Source organism: Pristis pectinata, chromosome 9 (assembly GCF_009764475.1).
Source record: "Pristis pectinata isolate sPriPec2 chromosome 9, sPriPec2.1.pri, whole genome shotgun sequence".
Classification (NCBI taxonomy): domain Eukaryota; kingdom Metazoa; phylum Chordata; class Chondrichthyes; order Rhinopristiformes; family Pristidae; genus Pristis; species Pristis pectinata.
Window position 1 is genome coordinate 99,411,458 of NC_067413.1, and position 17,881 is coordinate 99,429,338.

General features: G+C 39.0%; 1 protein-coding gene across 1 annotated transcript in view; it reads right to left on the reverse strand.

The window, feature by feature from the left end:
• Window positions 1-17,881, reverse strand: part of rad54b (RAD54 homolog B) — an 84,677-nt gene that overhangs the window by 12,738 nt on the left and 54,058 nt on the right. The window contains exons 9-16 of the mRNA XM_052022627.1: window positions 17,377-17,649; window positions 16,526-16,819; window positions 14,925-15,087; window positions 12,890-13,115; window positions 9,852-10,059; window positions 8,479-8,618; window positions 5,038-5,328; window positions 2,362-2,546 (exon numbers count right to left, since the gene is read on the reverse strand). Coding sequence (XP_051878587.1) covers window positions 2,362-2,546; window positions 5,038-5,328; window positions 8,479-8,618; window positions 9,852-10,059; window positions 12,890-13,115; window positions 14,925-15,087; window positions 16,526-16,819; window positions 17,377-17,649 — 1,780 coding nt within the window. The remainder of the gene's footprint in view (window positions 1-2,361; window positions 2,547-5,037; window positions 5,329-8,478; window positions 8,619-9,851; window positions 10,060-12,889; window positions 13,116-14,924; window positions 15,088-16,525; window positions 16,820-17,376; window positions 17,650-17,881) is intronic.

Sequence of the window (17,881 nt, forward strand, 5' to 3'; positions counted from 1 at the left end):
CACTAGCTGTTTTGTCTGAATTCCCGCTGTATAATTCAGACACAAAATTATAAACTGGGAGTGTAAATCTATAACGTTTAGTTAATGATATTTATAGAGGAAATTTCAGTTTGTTAACAAAACTGTTGCCAGCATGATTTGATTTTAGCATGTGTGTTATACCATTGTGACCATAATTATAAACTAGCAACAACGAACAGTTCATTTTTGGATTTTTTGTTTATTCCTATTTTCCATTAACTTTTGTTTGAAAGATCATTTTGTGGAGGTTAAAAAAGCTAGAGGAAGTTGTAGGTGACAGTGTGTGAAAGCTGACTTTCAGTTATTATTCTGTTTGCATGTCTACTCAGCTCCCTCAAGTGGCCAGTTCTCCTACAGCTTAAGTTTAAAACTACACATATTTTAATTTCAATGATGCATCAACTTTGTGCTCCATCAGATTATTTCCTTCTATGCATTTAAGCTAAGTTCCTACAAAAGCAACTTGTATTTATAGAGCACAATTACTGCAACAGGTCACTTAACACGAGCGATAGCACTAAAACTATTTTTGATTCTGAGCTATGAAAGCCACTGTCATAACAGCTGTCCAATGGTTTAATCAAAGAGGCAAGTATTCAGAAACAACTCAGAAAAAGATTTAAGGTGAATTCCAGAGCTCAGGGACAAGACAGGTGCAACCCAAATTGCCAAAAATAGCACAATTTAAATGTCTGCGCAAAAGAGCAAAATTAAAGGAACATAGAGAACTAATTTCCAAGATGAGATAAGAGCAACTTCAGCATTTGACTGAGTATGGCATCAGGGAACCTTAGTAACAATGAAGGGGAAAAATTCTCCATTGATTAGTGTCATATCTGGCACATCCCTAACTGCCCTAGAGAAGTCACTTCTTGAACTGCTGTAGTCTTTCTGGTGAAGGTATTCCCACAGTGCTGTTGGGTCGGGAGTTCCAGGTTTAATACCCAATGATGATGAAGAACACTGATGCACTTCCAAGTCAGGACGGTGCATAACTTGGAGGAAGACCTGCTGGTAATGGCATTTCCACACACATCAACCTCTTGCCCTTTTTAGGTGTTATCAGGGTAGCCGAGGATATAATTGTAATGAATTAATTTGTACGATCGTTATGCAAGACAAGTGTTTCACTGTACCTCGGTACAAGTGACAATAATAAACCAATACCAATACCAAATTGCAATCCATTTTTTGGATGATGCATGCTGCAGCCACTGTGTTCCAGCAGTGGAGCCAATGAATGATTAGGGTGGGGGATGGGATACCATTCAAAAGAAGTGTTTTACTCTGGATAGTGATGAGGTTCTTAAGTGTTGTTGAAACTGCACTCATCCTGATAAGCAGCCAGTATTCCATCAGAATCCAGGCTTGTGCTCTTTTGATGGTGTAAAGTATGTACGATCTGCTCTTACAGCTATAGCATTATGTAGCTGATCCAGTTGAGTTTATTGTCAATGGTAACCCCCAGGATGTTGGTGGAGGGAAATTTAACAATGTTAATTCCGCTGAATCTCTTTGGAAACAGTCATGATCGGGCATGCTTGCAGCACAGGTATTACTTGCTCTTATCAGCCAATGCCTGAATGTTCTCTAGGTCTTGCTGCATGCAAGCATGAGCTACTTTACTTGTTGAGGAATTGCAAATACAACAAAACGCCATGCAATCAGTAGCGAACATCCTCACATCTGACTTTAGGATGGAAGAAAAGTCACTGATGAAGTAGCTGAAGATGGCTTGGCTTAGGATACCATCCTCAAGAATTTCTGTGGTGATGACATGGGGCTGGAAGTTTGACCTCCGACAATCACAACCACCTTCCAGTGTGCAGAGAAGTACGACTCCAACCTTTGGAGCGTTTTCACTTTGATGCTCATTGACCTCAGTTTTACCAGGGCTCCTTTGTGCTACACTCAGTCACATGCTGCCTCGGTGTCAAAGGCAGTCACTCTGAACAGACTTCTGGAACTCAGCTCTATGTCTATGTTTGGATCAAGGCTGCGATGAAGCTGGAGACAAGTGGTCTGAGCGAAACCCAAAATGGACATCAGTGCGCCAGGCAATGGCCAGCTCAGTCATTGCTTATGCCATCAAGGCATTCTTGATGACAAGTGACTTAACAGCACAATCAATGGCCGAGTCGACTGACTCATGTAAGAGATAGATGCCATATCCTGTCTACTACAGGTAATGAGCTAATGGACAGGAGCAGTAAACATACAGGAGCTCATCTTCACAAATCAACCTGTGGCAGATGCATTCATACATGTTAAAATTTGTAATTGACTATGCACAAATATTTTCAAAACTATCATGAATACAAATCCAGCTCTTTTCCCTACCTCTCAGCTGAACTCTGTGCATGAATGCCTGCTAAAAGATCTCTCAGTACTTCTAGCTTCCCTGAATACTTTGCAGTGGATGTGTCTGGTTTGTAGTTCATCGGAAATATGCTGGTCAGATCTTTGTAAGGGCTGATTTCCAACTGTTGATCAAAATCAAGTTTTATGGAGCAATTTTCATTTTCCTAAGATAGTAAAGAGACATAAGTAACTTATTTCATTTTAACTGATGTGTCATAAACCAAGATAGTTTCATTTCATTTACAGTGTATGGAGATTTTTCTTTAAAGAAATATTGACTTCCAAGTAGTCCACTGCTCTTAAAAAACACTATTCTGGGCTACATGTCTGAGGTGCCTCACCTACTGGGAATGCAATTTCTCCATCTCTATAAACACAGCACATTTTTTTGCAACTATTAAAATATTAAGTCAGCGAAGTACTTTTTGTATCTAAATTGATGATGCAACAACTTAAAATTAACATGACATTTTTTAAATAATCCTCAAGCAGTTGTATTCATTCACCTCAATGTAGAAATAGCAGAACTTTTTATGGAATGAAATTGAATGCTGAAAAATAGTTACTTGCTCCTCCGTGGGTGTTTTTTTTAAAAGTAAAAGTTTCTCCACTCCTCTTCTGAATCATGTTGAAGTAAAGGTCAATAGCTAAAATCTCTTCCTTGACTAACAAACTATTCATCATTTGGGAGCTCAGTGAGAGCCAACAGTCTATTCCACATTGGAAATATTTGATGCTATCACACTTTGATGTCTGCTGATCTGCGGATGTAACAATAGGCACTGCGAATAGTAGTGGTTGATGTTATTTTCTGCAGCCCACTGACCACGATTATAGAGCTCAGCACAAGTGGTAGATGAAACTTGGCACCAAATCTCTGCCTCAGTTGTTATCATGGAACCACAGAATCTCTGCTAGATATAGAACAACTTATGTTCTCTAAATACTTATAGTCATCAATTACTAAATTAATGCATAATTCCCATATTTAACTTCATTGTATTCAACAAATTTCACGACATACAAGTCAGTGACAATAAACCTGATTCTAATTGTCTCTCATTTTCAATCAATTCCTGATTTCTAAGGAACTGTGAATCACATTCATACATTGTGCTTGTTTAAAATTTGATTTAAATCAGGAGAGTAATTGTGTGTGTGTGTATGTGTGTGTGTGTGTGTGTGTGTGTGTGTGTATGTGTGTGTGTACGCCTATGAGGGAGAGTGAAATTGGGACCTTAAGAGAAGCAGAGAGCAAACACAAAACTAATGATCAGCCATTTTGATATACGTGTGGAGAACCTAGATGCCCAGTTTAATTTCCCAAGGTCTCCCACAAACCTTAGAGTAACTCACACTGCTGAGGTTCCCAATGTAGTGTGTTGTTTAGCTCATGAGACTCCCTGGCTCCCCTGTGTAATTGTGGTTGGTGGGACAGACGTCTTTACACAGAGATGATTAATAGACTGCTTTAAAAATATTATCAAAGTCCCAACAGACTTTCAAAAGTAACTGCAGAACATGAAAGAAAAACACCGAGGACCCCAATGAGTTAAACATTCAATCTTACTAACAAAGATTTACTTTAAAAAAACTTATGTAGGCAAGAGTGTTGCACAAGTAAATATTCCTATTTAATTTACAATGCTTCTATGAGAACATATAAAAAGAATGTTATGGAAGGAAGGAAGTAATCAAATTGCCTCTCAATTAGTAAAGGAGTTGTAAATAACATGTTTAGGTCAGTGTATATTTCTTGAAATTTAGAGGAAGCATATTATTAACATCATGAAATGCAATTAAGTTTACTTTTAAATTTTATGGTTTTTAATGGTTATGAAATTATGTTTTTTTTATTTACTTAAGCACTTGAAGGTCTCTCTGCAGAGCTAGCATCTCCCACTGCAACCCAAAATAGCACTTCAGGGCAGAGGTCAAATACACATTTCATTGTCTTAGTCTCATCGGGCACAAACACAGAAACAATTTAAACAGTTCACATTTGAAGTATGATCTTTGATAAGCAAAGAACATCTGAATCACCTTTTATCATCTGCTCACAGCTAACCTGTACACAAGTTTTAATACACAGGCATCATTTAATATAATTAATTGCCATCATCTTTTCCCTCCTCTCTGGTCACACCAAAAAGACAAGGTATTCCCAGGCCTCCACCAATGCCCTTCTGAACTATTCGCCTGGGGGTGGCTTTCTCACTTTTATTCTTTGTTAATGCCCTGTTTCTGCTTTGTGCTTCAAAATAACAACCAAGCTGCTTCAAGGAAGAGAACAGGGAGATAAACTAAATTTGTATCTCACCACATATAATTTTCTACAAAATACTGTCTAGCGAGGCAAAGTAAGGTTGCTATTAAAATAATAAACTTAACAAGTATGAAATGTATTTTCTAGCACTTGGTAGCTAATAAAGTCGCTTCCCTGAAAAGGGCAGCTCCAGGGATTTTCATTTCTCCATCACATTGCTTGAGTGCTTGTTGCTTTTAGAAATATGTGGATTTCAAAACTATTCTTGGCCAAGTAAATTCTTTAGATGCAGCTGGATGGATTGCAACACGATTTTCTTACAAACAATGTGTTACGCATATTTACTGCTGGCTAGGGTGTTAATGACCATATGCACTTCAAACAAATACCTTTATTGTATTAAAGAGAAGCGTAGGGTGATTGCAGAGCTTTTTCAGTAACCCAATGCATATTAAGTGGAGACTGTTATCCAGCTTTCCCTGCAGGAAAGATTTCACTGCATGAGATGACAGTAGTTTGTGATAGAGTTCAAGCTGCAGTGCAGCCGGGCGGCAGAAGATAATCCATTCAGTCTTTGGAGGGAGGTAATTGTTAATGATGTCTTGTGTGCGTCGAAGTATGAAGAGCCCAGTTAATCGGCAAAGCTCCGCTGCCCTTTCTTCACCCAACTGCTTTTCATCCTGAAGACAAAAAGAAATAGCAAAAGAGCAAAAGCTGGAATGTTGAGCTGCAGAGGAAAGAATTCCTGAATTAATGGATTTTTGAACAAGGCTGCATTGTTTATTGTTCGGCTTTACAGGCATTTTTGGCCAAGAATCTGAACAATTGTATAGGTTAAATGTATTGAAAATTCTTTCACCTGAAACAAAACTCTATTGTAATATTATTAAATATTTGGAGGCTTGGAAACCAACTTAACACAATCAGATTTGCTTATTACGTCTTTATTCATGCTACTTTTTGCATCTTGCTCTTTCTCTCTGTTCACCCTCCACTCTGAAACCAACCAGCTGGAGGTGTATGTGGGTGGTCCGTAAGGAAGGGCTGAAGCCATATTAAAACCAGGATCTTGATGTGTAGAGGCCCTTTCCAACAATTCTTTTACAAACTTATTACAGTGTAGTGCGGTGGCAAAGAATGGCTAAAAGGTGGCATGGTAGCCTAGCAGTTAGCGCGACGCTATTACAGCGCCAGCGATCGGGGTTTGATTCCCGTCGCTGTCTGTAAGGAGTTTGTACATTCTCCCGTGTCTGCGTGGGTTTCCTCCGGGTGCTCCGGTTTCCTCCCAAATTGCAAAGACATACGTGTAGGTTAATTTGGGTTTAAAATGGGCGGCATGGACTCGTTGAGCCGGAAGGGCCTGTTACCATGCTGTAAATAAATTTTTTTTAAAAATTTAAAAAAAAATGTTAAGCAGGAAAGAAAGATACACACATTGAGATTGGCGTTCACTCTTGATGCACAGAACAGGTGCTGTGCCTAGCTCCAATACACAGGTAAGTGTCATGCTGGTGACTGCACTAAAATGAGCGAAAAAGTTTGATCCAATTTTTGATGGGTGGGATTTCAACAGAAAATAGTGGTTAAGGGTACAATTTCTAGGCTGCAGATTAATTCTACAAAGACTTGGCTTTCATCTGTATTGCAGTTTTCTATGGTTCCAGGGATTCACCACAGCATCATAGAAATTAAAACATACTTTCATTATTTTAAAACTACATTCCTTTTTCAACATCTTCTCTATAAAGTGAATGGACATTGCAAATAGTTAATACAGTAGCATTACCATACAGCCTACACAATGTGCTGTGCTGCACCTAAGGCTGCTATGCCCTCAAATGGATGTGATGATCCCAGGAACTGCTTCTAACAGTCCAAAAGAACCAAGCTTTTGAAATGTTGTGTACACTCCACCACCACTACCCTCACTGCCACAGATTGCCAGGTTTACTTGAGTGAAAGGAAATAGAAATGCAAATGTTAACTTTGAAGAGAAGTGTCTAGCAGAGCAGAGAGGATGATAAGAGATTAAGAGGTAGTCAGAAGACTTAGGCTTGAGGCAGGGAGAAGGTGAAAGGACCAGTCAGAAAGCGTGTTAGTTGATTGTGAATTAGGACATCTCAGGAGTCACGTCTCAGACATCAACACTGAAATTCACCGTGGCCATTGCACTGCTATGGCCTTTGGAAGATTCAAAAAGTAGTATTTGAGAAGCAAGACCTCAGATCTGGCACACAACTCATGGCAGCAATGTGATCCCTGCCCCCCTATATGCTTCTGAGACTTGGGTTACCTAGAGCAGGCACCCCAAAGCACTGGAAACAAAATCACCAACCCAGTCTCTGCAAAATGTTGAAAAATTCAGTGCAAGTATAAGCAAACCAGCATCAGTGTTCCCTTGCAAGCCAACATCCTCAGTATTGAAGTCCTCGTTAAACTTAGTTAGCTAGTTGGGCAAGGTATGTCCAACCCTAGACTCCCAAAACAAACACTCTCTTCCAAGCTCTAACACAGGAAGAGACTACCAGGCAGACAGAGGAAAACATTCAAGGATGTGTTACAACATTCTCACTGACTCCCAAGAATCTCTGGTCTGTGATTATTCAAAGACCATTTGGAATAGGATTGGCAAACTTGAGGCCTTGCATCAGGATGAAGAAGCCCTGCCTAGGTGGTGGGAAGAGCACACCACCTGCATGTACCATCATGCACCTCCTGCCTCGTGTGTGGAAAAGTCTGTCTTTCCCACATTGACCTCATCAACCATCACACAACCCACTAAACCAGACTGGCAGCAAGCAATCCTCAATCCCAAAAAGAGAAAAGAAGAAAAGAGAAAATTTCTTTATCTCCATTGTCTGCCTGAATGTAAACACAATTCTCATATTTAGAAGAAATATTGTCCCACTACTAAGGTCAAAAGAGCCGAGAAATCATTCACAGGACAGCACTTCAGTCAATTTTATTGCAATTTATGTCTAAAGGGAATATTAAGTCTGGAAAACAGAACTGAATTTTTAGAAGTACTTTCATTAAATAAAATTGTGCAAAGCAATACCCAAGATGATTTTCCTGAGCGTAACAGAGGACGATATCAGGTCTCCCTCCTTGTACATTGTCTGGGTACATTTAATATGCTCCCCCTGTTCACCCCATCCTGGAATTAATCCTATTCTATAAAGGTAGAGGTGACATCACAAGAACAACTGCTTCATTATTAACAGGATTGTATTTGACAGAAGACAATTTACAGGAAGTAAATTTTATATCTAGTTTCTATTTATTCAGATTAAGTAAAAGAGATGAAGGCCTTTTTGCTGTTGTTGGTCAACAGTGGTCAAATATCATGGTACATTTCCAGGCACGAAGCACTACCAACTCATATTTGAGTCAGGATGCCTCTGTAATTATCTCCACCAGAACATGCAGATGGGATCAGATCAGATGCAGCAGAATCTCATGTGTTCTGTCTGACTGCATCCTGTTGGATGAGGGCTGGTGTTGGGTGGGGTGGGGTGGGGTGGGGTGGGGTGGCGGTGGGTGCAGCGAGGGGATGTTTTAATGTAAAGTGTCCCTTACTGTTCCTTAGCATGATATGTAAGGGCTCACTGGATAAACTAATCTTCTGCATAGTACTAAATCATAAAAACTTGTAGTTCCAGATTAGACCTCTACACTAACAGAGAAAAGGTACTTGATAGGTCTCAATGCCCTGGGTGAGAAAGTTGAAATGCAAGCAACACCTCTTCAGCAGAAGAAAGGGAAAGAATCATGAATTGTAGTTTACACAAGCATCATACTTAGTTTTAAGAATTAACATTATTTCTTACCTTAGTTGCAAAGGGTTGTTGTGACCGGATAATAGGCTCCTCATAAATCTTTTTGTAGGTGGATGAGGATCCAAGGACACCTGGATTCACAAATTCTACGAGAGAGTAGAACTCTTGAAGATCATTTTGTATTGGAGTACCTGCAATACAACCAATATTTAAATAGGATATAACATTTCAGAATTTTACACTGATAAAGTAAATGTACATACATACCAATTAACACTTGCAAGTGCCACAATAATAATTTAGATCATATGGCACAAGCTTGAGACAACATGCAATGTTATCACAATGATAAGAATAATCTATGTTTGGTATTGTGCTAATTCATCCTCATTAGTTCTGAAGCAACAGATTTAACAAAGCTGGTCAAGCTGTTCATTAGGATGAACAACACTTAAATGTAACAAACTGGACAGCCTTCCCATCAAATATGATATTGTTTTAATTTAATGGTCATCATTAAGATGTAAAAGGGAAAAGACAATGTAGGCTGAGTTCTTTATGTTCAAAGATCTCCTGAAATACTGACAGAAAAGAAATGATTATCTGAGACATTCAGAAATCGTTGAAAAATTAATTAAAATTAATTTTTAAAATTCTCTTTAAGATACACTAAACTAAAGCATGTTAACTGGAAGTATTAATATTAATTAAAATTAAATTAAGAAAATACAAATCACCTGCTGGTTTAATGATGGTTACATGCAGATGTCCTCATCTATGACTGGTGCAAAGCTGATGAGCCAGGTATGAAATGTGCCCAGTCCTTCAGCTGACTACAGAATTGCAAGCTACTCATTAATGACATCTGGCCTATTAGGAAGATTCACCATAATTTTAAAAAAGTCAAAAAAATTAACCATCCAACAAAAAAAAAGTCATTTTGCACTTCTTTATCTTCAGAGCTATTCAGGCAATTTGACTAATTTGGAGATGCTGTTTACAGATCATTAAGGGTAGTACTTTGGGAAAAGAATTGCCAGCTGGATACTCTGCCACTGGCAGATACTTTCTGGCTGAGCATCTTATTTAATGGACTAAAACAAACAGCAACCAACAGCATCCACTGCTACTTAAGGAAATTTTGCAACGAACAGCACATTCTGTTTCCAGAGAAAGAAAGCAAAAGTCGGGTTGTAAGACAATGTTCCCCTTTTAAAAGAAGCAAAATGCCTTTTACGTTGTTGGCATGTGACTGTTCTGCTTCCATCAAGGCAGTGCCAAGATGAAGCAGACGCGAGTTTCATCTAGAAGGAAATACAGAGTGGTGCATTTATAAAGAACAACAATATCAATTAGATATGCAATTCCACCTAATATTATGCAATTTTTTCCAATCCTGCAACAACGATTTAATGATAACTTACCAGTGAGAATCACTCTTTTCTCACACGAGAGGCTAAGAATTGCCGTGGATGTCTTAATTGAGCTATTTTTTAAACGGTGTCCTTCATCACAAATTAATAGGCTAAACTGGAAGTTTTGAATTTGTTCCAGGCACCGCAGCAACATCTCATAGCTGATGATAAGAACGGAGTAAAGTGGCGAAGTGATGAAGTCTTCTACTTTGTGGTCCTACAGTTAAACAAGCTCATAAAAATTAGAGACAGGGACAGCATAGGCAGCCATAATGTTATTTCTGTACAATGACTAGGTGGTTTTATTGGTGATAACCACTTTTTCCCTCACTTCTCAATCATGTTTAACTTCTTAAATTTGTATGCCAATTTTGCCACATATTAATCTTTTTGTGAAAAATATCCGTGCTAAAGAAATTAATCATTTTTCCACAATGGACACCCATTGCCAGTAACAAATGCTCAGTGTAAATGAGGCCCTTCCATCAATAGTCTTCCAGGGAGCAAATTGTCCAGAGGCTAAGATTTTCTCAGAAAGAAGTGTCAGAGATTTGCAGGAATAGGTAAAGTTCACTCTGAATTTCTTCGCCTCCAGTCATTCCAGGTGGCAGCAGCTGATCTATGCCATATCTCTCAGTTTGCAGCTCACCACTGCAAAAGGGAACATCATGATCTCTGCTCCCTCTACCTATAAATCACTTCTTAAAATCTATCTTTAAACAAAGTTTTAGTCATCTTTTTATGGTTTAGTGTTAAATTTTGTCTGGCTAAACACTGGATGTACCTCGGTATTATGTTACACCATTACATCAGTGCAAGTTGTTGTTGCTCTTATTGCCTGTCTGAAACAGATGGAATGATACAACACTGGATCGCATCCAGAGAATGGTAAATATGTATTATCTAGCTGTTACTGCACTGTAGAATTCTAACTGCACGCTTAAACTCCCAACAGTCTTGTCTTTGGGTTTCTATTCACTGCAATACTTCTACTGTTGTCGATACATTTAATTTCCTTTTCAACTCTGCCTTTAATATCCTGGTCTCCAGAAAACACTCTTATTCACCTTGATTCTACCTCCAGATATGATCTTAATTTCTCTCAAGTTCAAAGTGGTGCAGATTTATTTGTCTACCAGGAGTTTGGGCTGGGCTGTCCTTAGCATTCTTGAGCCTCATTCTCTTGTTTCAAAACTAATTACTTTTCAAAAATCATAATGCAATGCAAAAAATATCCATTGAGTGCCTTTCCCACCACAAATCATTCTCCTTCAACTACAAGGATCTCCAAAGAAAATACAAGAATCTTTGTAGCTTCTTTGTCACCAAGTCTGAGACAATCTATAGGGCTACCTTGCCATATTTCCCCTTATCATTTCCAATGTGGAACAGCCTCCACTCCAGCCCCGAACTGCCTTTTCTAGTTTTTTTTTCCCTAATTTGTTTCATTCTCTTTTCTAAGATCAAATGTCCATGAGATTTCCTCTCGCTTTCCTGACCATACTCTACTAATCTGCTGCACACTCATTTTCCCTCCCTGTCCTCAGGGAAAATTGACATTATGAATAGAGTCTGGATAGTGTCCCCTCCTGTCAAAAACATCTATACCTTCCATTCTCAGAAAGAACCTTCGTCCCTTTAACTATCACTATACCTGAAACTTTCCTTCCCTCCTTAAGATCACTGAAAACATTGTCACCTGTCAAATCTATGCCTAGCTTTTCCCGCAAATCCCATTTAAACTTTTCAGTCAGGTTGTGACCACTGCCACAGCAGAGGAATTAACCGAATCAAAGTCACAAATAGCATCTACTTTGACAAGTTTCCTTGTTTTCTGTGCAGCCATTGATCTGCATGAACAAACTGTCCTCTTAACACCACTGCATCACCATGCATGTCACTGGGACTATTTTTGCTTGGTTTTGCTCTTGACATGACAGATCAATTCAACAACAGCTTCTGTGAACTGACTGGTTGCATCACCGCCTGGTACAGAGGCTCCAATGCGCAGGATCGCAAGAGGCTGCAGAGGGTTGTAGACTCAGCCAGCTCCATCACGGGCACAACCCTCCCCGCCATCGAGGACATCTTCAAGAGGTGGCGCCTCAAGAAGGTGCCATCCATCACTAAGGACCCTCACCACCCGGACATGCCCTCTTCTCGGTACTACCATCAGGGAGGAGGTACAGGAGCCTGAAGACCCACATTCAACCTTTTAGGAACAGCTTCTTCCCCTCCACCATCAGATTTCTGAATGGTCCATGAACCCTCGAACACTACCTCATTATTCCTCTTTCTGCACCATTTATTTTCGTAATTTATAGTAATTTTTATGTCTTGCACTGTATTGCTGCTGCAAAACAACAAATCTCATGACACATGTCGGTGATAACAAACCTGATTCTGATTCTTCTCTTTGGACTGTCCCATGTATCTGTTGTGGCCTCCCTATTGTTCTCTATTTATATTCTGCCTCTAAGTATCATAATCTGAAGATATATTGAAAATATGTTCCAAATGTACATGATGGCATCAAGCTTTATCTCTTCCAGTACCTAAGCTGCCAATCCAATGTCAGCTCCTTGCCTCACATTTAACTTAGGATAAGTCAGATTTTCTTCCAGTTAAACAGAAGTCAATGCTGGCTAGCTGCACTGTGTGCTTCAGCATGTTCTGGCCTTTCGAGCTTGTGTACTGCAGCACAGAAGTATGGAATACGCTGGAGGTTAAACGTTGGCACATCGACCTCTTGCTCCTCCCTGGAGTCACCAAGGGCACTCTGTAACCTTCTGAGCTGAGGGGCAGGAGACTACTATTTGTATATTCGATGTTCTTTGTAATTGCTCCAAATGAACAACTTAGTGGCCCACTCAAGAACTTTAATAAAGGGGGATGGATTATTCACAAATCCAGTTTTTTGTAGCAGTTAAAATCATAACTTTTAAAACGTATGACATTTCTTGCAATTGATTTTCATTATTCAAAATAGGAACTCTGTAAAAATATCAAAGGAGAAAGAAGAAACATGAACAGTAATGTTATATTACCTGGTCAACTGCAAAAACCCTTAACCTCTCCAATCCAAGCCATTTCTGGAACTCCCTGACCCAGTTTTTTACAAGACTCCCTGGTGTGACTACAAGGGTCTTCTTGATAACAGGTTTGTTCCCGTAAGGTCCTTGCCGCATGAGGGTCCAAATTAGTGCAATACACTGCAGGGTTTTCCCTAGACCCATCTCATCAGCCAAAATAGCACCAAATCGGCCAGATGTTCTGGAAATAATTGTTTATATTTAATCTACAATCAGAATTAAAATAATCATATAACAATCTAGTTTTAAGGAAAATGTTTAAACTTTACAAATTAGCATAAAAAGTATCAAATATACAATATTCATATTATATTTTACAGGCTTAACTCCATTATCGAAAATCAGGAGCTTGCACTAGATTAGATATACTGGGCTACAAATTTCTTGACATAGCACAATGCTTTTGTGCCCCATGCAAAGGAATTTATATCATGTCATAAGGAATTTTTGGTATTCTGTGGGTTCAGAGCTTTTGTTAAAATCAGCGAGATTTGTAAGGAGCTATGTAGGAAGAGACAAGGATGCTTACTACTGCCAAGTTTACTCATTGCAAAATATCAGGTACCACTGGAGTTTTTTAAAAATGAAAATGGCCAAATTTTACTATGAACCTATTCCTCTACATTGTTTTTAATAAATTGTGTGCACAAAACGATCACAAAACAAGAACTTTCCAGCATATATATTGTAGCAAATTTATATTAAATAGTAGCTGAATACAGTTTCCAAATACATGGCTTCCTCCCAAAATTAGAGTTGATTGGCTGGAGGGGTCAGAGTTGAGGCTGTGATTGGCAGGTGGGGACTCAAGGGAGACCTACAGCAAGTTGGGGGCAAGTCAGAGAGACTACGAAACTTAACCCACGGTTAAGGGAATATCAAAAAGAAGAGGGCATAGGTTTAGGGTGAGAGGAAGGGGATTTGAGGGGTAAGGTTTTTTTTTTGCACAGTGGGTGATTGATATCTGGAACACCACCATCTACCAGATGAGGTGGTGGAATCAGATACAACAATTACATTTTAAGAGGCATCTCGGCAGTCACTTAAATAGGCAAGGCATCGAAGGATACCATCCTGGTGCAGGCAAATGGGATTCATGTAGATGGTTAAGAAGGTCAGCATGTATATGGTGGGCTGAACGTTCCTGTGCTCTGTGAACCATCCAGAGGTGGATCCATGCACTGAAATGGATTAATGAAAGCGCCCTGTAGCTTGTCAAAGTCTGCTTTTCCCATTTGGAGACTGTGTATGCACGAATTAGCAGAAGTGCTGTCAAAATGTGTGCACCACACTATTTGATGTAAGTGCATATGTCTGGATACTTTTGAGATTATGTGTTTCACATGCACCAGGGTCTTTTAACCAAACTGACATCTTACAAGAACCGTGCAATTAGATTTTTAATTAAATTCCTTTGTGTAGCACACAAACATTTCCAGATCAACATATCTATTCTGTGCCTGCTCCTGGGGAAAATGTACGATATATTTCCTTTAATATTTCTTTTTATTGAGATACATATGTTTGACATATTTCTTACATCTGTGGAATGACTCATTGGATTTGTATTGTTGTTATTTAGAATTGGAATTGGTTTATTATTGTCACTTGTACCGAGGTACAGTGAAAAACTTGTCTTGCCTACGTTCATACAGATCAATTCATTACATGGTGCACTGAGGTAGTGCAAGGGATACAGAATGCAGAGTAAAGTGTCACAGCTACAGAGAAAGTGCAGTGCAGGTAGGCAATGAGGTGCAAGGTCATAATGAGGTAGATTTTTATCATTATGAAACATACCTGTTCAACAAGACATGATCAAAAGGAGTTATGTTTTCACAAGCACTCTATACTAAATGTGTCCAAGTGATTAAACTTTAAATATTGCTGAATGAAAAATATGACAATCTCGATAGATCTCATCCATTGGTTTTGATTACAATTATGTGACAGTACCTATTTCATGCAATGAGAAAAGAGGGCATCTTACCTCATTCCCATTATACATTCATAAAGGAAAATCACACCATCCCTCTGGTGAGGTCGAAAGTGTGTGGTGAGGTAAGGATCCACCACCACATCCACCAGTGGCAGACCAGCTTTATTGAAGATCCACTGGTGACTCAGATTTGGTCGTGGCATTACTAAAGCATCTGTTGGTAAATTGAGAACTAAACATTTAACTATTATCTTCAATCTTTTGCAAGATTATTCCATTGCTTATATGTACAATAATGTTACACATTAAGATGATCAAATCAGTAAAGCATTTTGTATCCAAGAATTGTTAAGTTTTACTGCAGTGAATAATAATTTTTGTAACACTCTTTTGCTGAGAAATGGATAAAGCACGGGGAAGTATGCCTTCCATCTGTGGGATGATGCATTGAATTTGTATTGTTGTTATTTCATTAAAATGAAAAAATACTCAGCAGGTTGTGCAGAGTCTACGGAGAGAGAAACAGAGTTAATGATTCAAGTTAATGACCCTTCACCAGAAATGGAAAATTTTTTTAAAAAGGAAGCATGTTTTAAGTTGCAGAGTACGTCCAATTGATCATGTTTTAAGTTGCAGAGTACATTCAATTGATCACCTCTTTCAAAGATCCATCACAAATTCAAAGTGCCAAATGGTCCTCATCTCTAACTGCTGGTCAGCAGCAGTTCCAATTGGAAACTTCATTTTAGAAGCACATTCAGGACCTAGTCAATTAATCAAACGATAAAGCCTGCAGAATGTACATTCCGGTGATGGGTAAAGCTAAAAAGATTTGACGGAAGTTTGATAGTTGTCTTTAAAACTAACTTTTTATTTTCCTTCCTTTTCTGATTATCAGATGTGGGAGAAAAATTGGATTATCGTCATTCTTTGTTCACTCCACAGCTAATGCCATCAAACTATTTAACTGAAAAGGGCATTACTCCAGTTGTAAAAGATTGGTCTACCTTAGAGTGCATTACAGACAAACTCAGATATCCACAAGTTTCCAGTAAATGCAAATACCTCCAATGGTAATCAAAACTGGCCCTCTCTCACTTCGGAACATTGAAATCTCTTAACCTAATCATTGTACTGCCTGAAAGACCAACTTGGTAAGATAAATTGAGTCAACTCAAAACTTTGGAACCTGGTATATGACAGGGGATTATATCAATGGCACAGTTGTGCAGCTAGTAGGACAGATCCAACGACCTGGGTTCAATCCTGACTCCGGTGCTGTCTACGTGGATATTGCACATTCTTCCTATGGCTGTGTGAGTTTCTTGCAGGTGCTCTCGTTCCCTCCCACTACCCAAAGACATGCAGGTTGGCAGGTTAATGGGCCACTGCCAATTGTCTCTAGGGTGCAGGTGAGTGGTAGAATCTGGGAGAATGTGGGGAGAATAAAATGAGATTAGTGTAGTGTAAGTGGAACCTTAATTGTTGGCATGGACCCAGTGGGTCAAAGGGCCTGTTTCCATGTTATTATATCCACTGTCCATTGGAGAAGTTTATGGATACAGCACTTAATCACAGTATTGGTATTATTTAACATTGTCACAGTTGAACCAGCAACCACCAAGCTGCACGTTATTAGTTAAGATGCTTACTTGGCGCATTTGGATCATGCCTAGGCTTACAATCCATGAGGGGTTTTTTAAGGCCTTCTATTTGGCTAGATCCAGCAGCATTCCTCAGTGGGCTGGTGAACTGTTTAAGCGAAGGCTGCTGCAAGGCGGTTGGCAGTGACAGGTCTGATGAGGCAGCAACAGTAGTGTGGAAGCAGCGGCCACTCATAAAGTCTTCTGGTGAAATCGTTCCCATAATCTCAATCTCTTTCCCACCAATGATTAAGGTCTGGCCTTCAGAAAGAGTTGCGAGTTCTTTTAACTTGTATCCTGTTCCTAAAAGAGAATTATGAAAATAAACAGAACTCCAGTGTGTGTTTACTCATTTGGAAGCATTGTTGTTGCACTTTAGAGGGAAGAGTATTTATTTTTCCATGCAGCAAAGGACTGTACAAGCTTAAATTATGGAAGCAAAGGTATTTGATGATGTATACTGGGATAGTATACCAGTAATACAAACTGGAAACAGTCAGAAGATCACTCAAAAGAAATAGACTTCTTCTCTATAACTTCTACCCCCAAAACATGGAATTTCCAAGCTCTGCCTTTTTTCTCCACTTACAACTGACAAACTTTTCAAGTGCATGCATTTTGTCACCTAATCATCAATTCTTCAGAGTCTTTACCGAATTATGAATGAAAAATAATTAAATATTAATACTCAACTATTCATGTGCAGGTCACTGCTGGGCATTTCATTACTTATTCATTGCTCTGCATTTTCCCCATTTTATAATTTAGGAGTAAAATGATGATTTTGTAAGTACAACATCTTAATCCTAATGCAACCCAGAAGTTTAAAAATATTCTAACAATAATGTAATCGTGCTAACCTTTTCCAATGTCTTTGCCCTCTATGTCCTTGAGAAGCACAGATGTCTTTCTAACAATCAAAACTGCATCTCCCTCCCATTTCTTGTGTTTCTTCTTTGATACCTTACACCACAGGACGCTGTAGTATGCAACAAATGAGTCAGGTGCATTTTCTTCTGAGTGTTTTGTGAGTCTTGACGGCTGATGTGGCACTAGTGGCGTTGGTACATGAATTTGTTTTGGTACTTCAAATGGTTGAAATGGCTTCAGATGTTTCTGGGCAGAAGCATCTGCTGAAAAGCACAATATGTTTAAATTACATATCAAATCAAAGGTGAGAAAAGTAATTCAAATCAGAAACGCAACCTCAGCGATAGGAATACAGTGACAATTGACGTTGCCAAGATACCCTGCAAACGTTTCACACACTTTGGCCTAGAAATTCAGATGTGCAATGCTGCTTTAATTGTTCTACACACCCAAAAATCCACAGCCTAAATGCGACTACATCCATTTCTAGGTCAA